The sequence below is a fragment of the Populus euphratica genome, unplaced genomic scaffold, assembly GCF_000495115.2.
Source record: "Populus euphratica unplaced genomic scaffold, PopEup_1.0 scaffold40.1, whole genome shotgun sequence".
NCBI classification, from domain to species: Eukaryota; Viridiplantae; Streptophyta; class Magnoliopsida; order Malpighiales; family Salicaceae; genus Populus; species Populus euphratica.
In genome coordinates, this window is record NW_011499912.1 from 526626 (window position 1) to 529027 (window position 2402).

The 2402-nt window shown below is 35.8% G+C and overlaps 1 protein-coding gene across 1 annotated transcript; it reads right to left on the bottom strand.

Annotated features, from left to right (window-relative positions):
• Positions 1 to 2396, bottom strand: LOC105134079 (deSI-like protein At4g17486). Its single transcript, XM_011038347.1, has 3 exons — positions 2085 to 2396; positions 1228 to 1515; positions 1 to 503 (listed from the first exon to the last, which is right to left on the bottom strand). The coding sequence occupies exons 1-3, from the start codon at positions 2221 to 2223 to the stop codon at positions 232 to 234; spliced, it is 699 nt and encodes a 232-aa protein (XP_011036649.1). The 5' UTR covers positions 2224 to 2396; the 3' UTR covers positions 1 to 231.
• Positions 2397 to 2402: the final 6 nt, after the last annotated feature.

Here is a 2402-nt window from a genome sequence, read left to right on the forward strand (position 1 = left end):
AACAATTTCAGTGACTAGCTTTTACAGGAAATCATGACTTCGCATTCATTAAAAACAGTAATCATTTTTACAGAAAACAGAAACTCTGCAACAACTTTGAAGCAGATGTTTCAGAAACCACAAAAACCAGGTAACATGGGGCAGAATACAAGCTTTGCATTTGCCCATCTGTAGTTGATTTTTTTTTTTTAAGTCTAAGACTCTAAAATGTTTCAAAACGTAATGTATTCATTAAGCCTTCAAGCTCCATGACAAGGACGTAGAGTCATCATGAACAAAAGATCTTGAAGTCAGAGGAATAAAACGCCTCTGTCTACCACTTCTGCTTCCAGAACTTGAAGGGCAAGCTGTCAATGAATGGGAAGTTACCGGATTAGAAGAAGATGTGAACCTAGTCGAACGGCTTCTCAATTTCTTCTTCTCTTGTACAATATCATCGGATCTAACTTGGCGGATTTTTGTTTGATTCAACTCTACTGGAAGAACACAGTTGCAAAGAAAACCTGAAAGTTTTTCAGAAGCAACACCAACGTTAAATTTATGCCTGGTTTGCCGGGTAAGAAAAGGTGAGGTTGATAATAATCTAATTGCATATGGCTTCTGAAGGCACGCGTTGGGATTATGCACGCCAATAGAATTTGATATTTTGCAACCTTAACTGTTGGCTATCCATTTCCCTTTGTAACCACTAAAATACCTCTGCGGGAATCATCTACTGAAAATCTTCATGCCATGAAAATATCTAAATTCTCGTAAAGAAATTTTTAAAAGCGAAATAATAAGTTTTGATATCCTCCAATAAAAAATGGTGAAAAAGAATAAAGAAAACCAGACTTCATGTTGGAATGGCTAAATAGAAACCTAGCTAAATTGCGACACGGATAAGACCAACATCTTCAACATCATGGCTAACTCAAAGATCTGGCATTTTCAGGGTGAGAATGACTGGAAAGGTAATTATAAACAATGACAGAATCGAAGTAGAACACTTCATGGCTTGTAATTCTTTTAATATGAATTTACTAATGATAAAATCGGAAACATAACCAGGTTATAAAACTAGATGTGTGGAAATGCAAAAACCAGAAAAAAGATGGTGGAATTCATGATAATGTGCAAATTGCGTTTGCATGATCACCACACTTTTTTCCTGTCTTTGCAAGCATAAAACAATCTGAAAGCAGACACAAGACTGATAGCATAAACCAGTTTAAAGGGGCCTCTTACCAATACGAGCAAGACGATTAACCCATCGTGGAATTTTTTTCCCAGTCAACTTGAGGCACACATCATTACAGAAGTGATTGCAGTTCTTAGTGATAAGATGGTAAGTATTCCCAGGAAACTCCTGAGCTAATTTCTCCATGAACACCCGAACTTCTTTAGGACCCAAATCAGTTCTTCCAATCAATATTGATTTCCTAAACATAAATCCCGGGCATTGCTTCGGCTCAACCTCAAAAATCCCCGTTGTCGGATGATCATGTGCTCCAAAACCATATTCCACACCGTGAACTACGTTATCACAGCGAAAAGCAAAAGATTCAATTTAGTTCATGTCACAACTAATTAAAAAACACTCTTGATAGACAATGGCTGGCCCAAATTCATTTTTTCCTCCCACCAAATCTCAACAAACCAGACTAAGTTTTACTTATTTGACTAACATGAGATCACTGTAAAATAAACAAATCAATAAACTTTCCTTTCAAGCCTCCATGATTTCATTTTCTATAGTTAACGGAGTGGCATTTCACCGCATCAAAAAGAAAAAAAAAAAACACTTTCCTCACTCCTCGGATAAATAAATACGGAAAACAAGAAAAACAAAAGATTTATCATAAATTAATCCCATAAATGGCATTGTTTTCCTATCTTTTTCCTTCCGTTTCATTTTCTCAGAAACCAAACTACTCTAAAACATAAACACGCTTTTCCTTGGATCTAAACAGTGAAAAACAAAACCTTAAAAGAAACAAAAGAAACCACGTCATTTTTCTTACAAAAAAACATCGTTAGAATCGAAAAACAAGAGAACCCAAGTAAGCATAAAAAAGATCAAAACTTTATAAGCTATCACTGACCTTGTACACCGGAATGGTAGATCCCGAGACCAACCCAGTAAGCGTAACCATTAATCGTCGTCAAATCATAAACATTTAAGTAAACTGGAACGGTCCCAGTTTTCTTTTTCTTGTTCAACATCACCATTCTACGCAGCATTTCTTTCTTTTTCTTTAAGCAAGAGAAAAGAAAGAAATGGTGATGGTTATGGTTATGTGTGATGGTGATGGTGGATATAGAAAGCAAAGAGAAGCCCAGTATTTTAAGGGGTCGAGGAAATTCGAGGAATTTCAGGGGTTGAATTGGGAACCGAGATATTTATTTATTTATTTATAAAT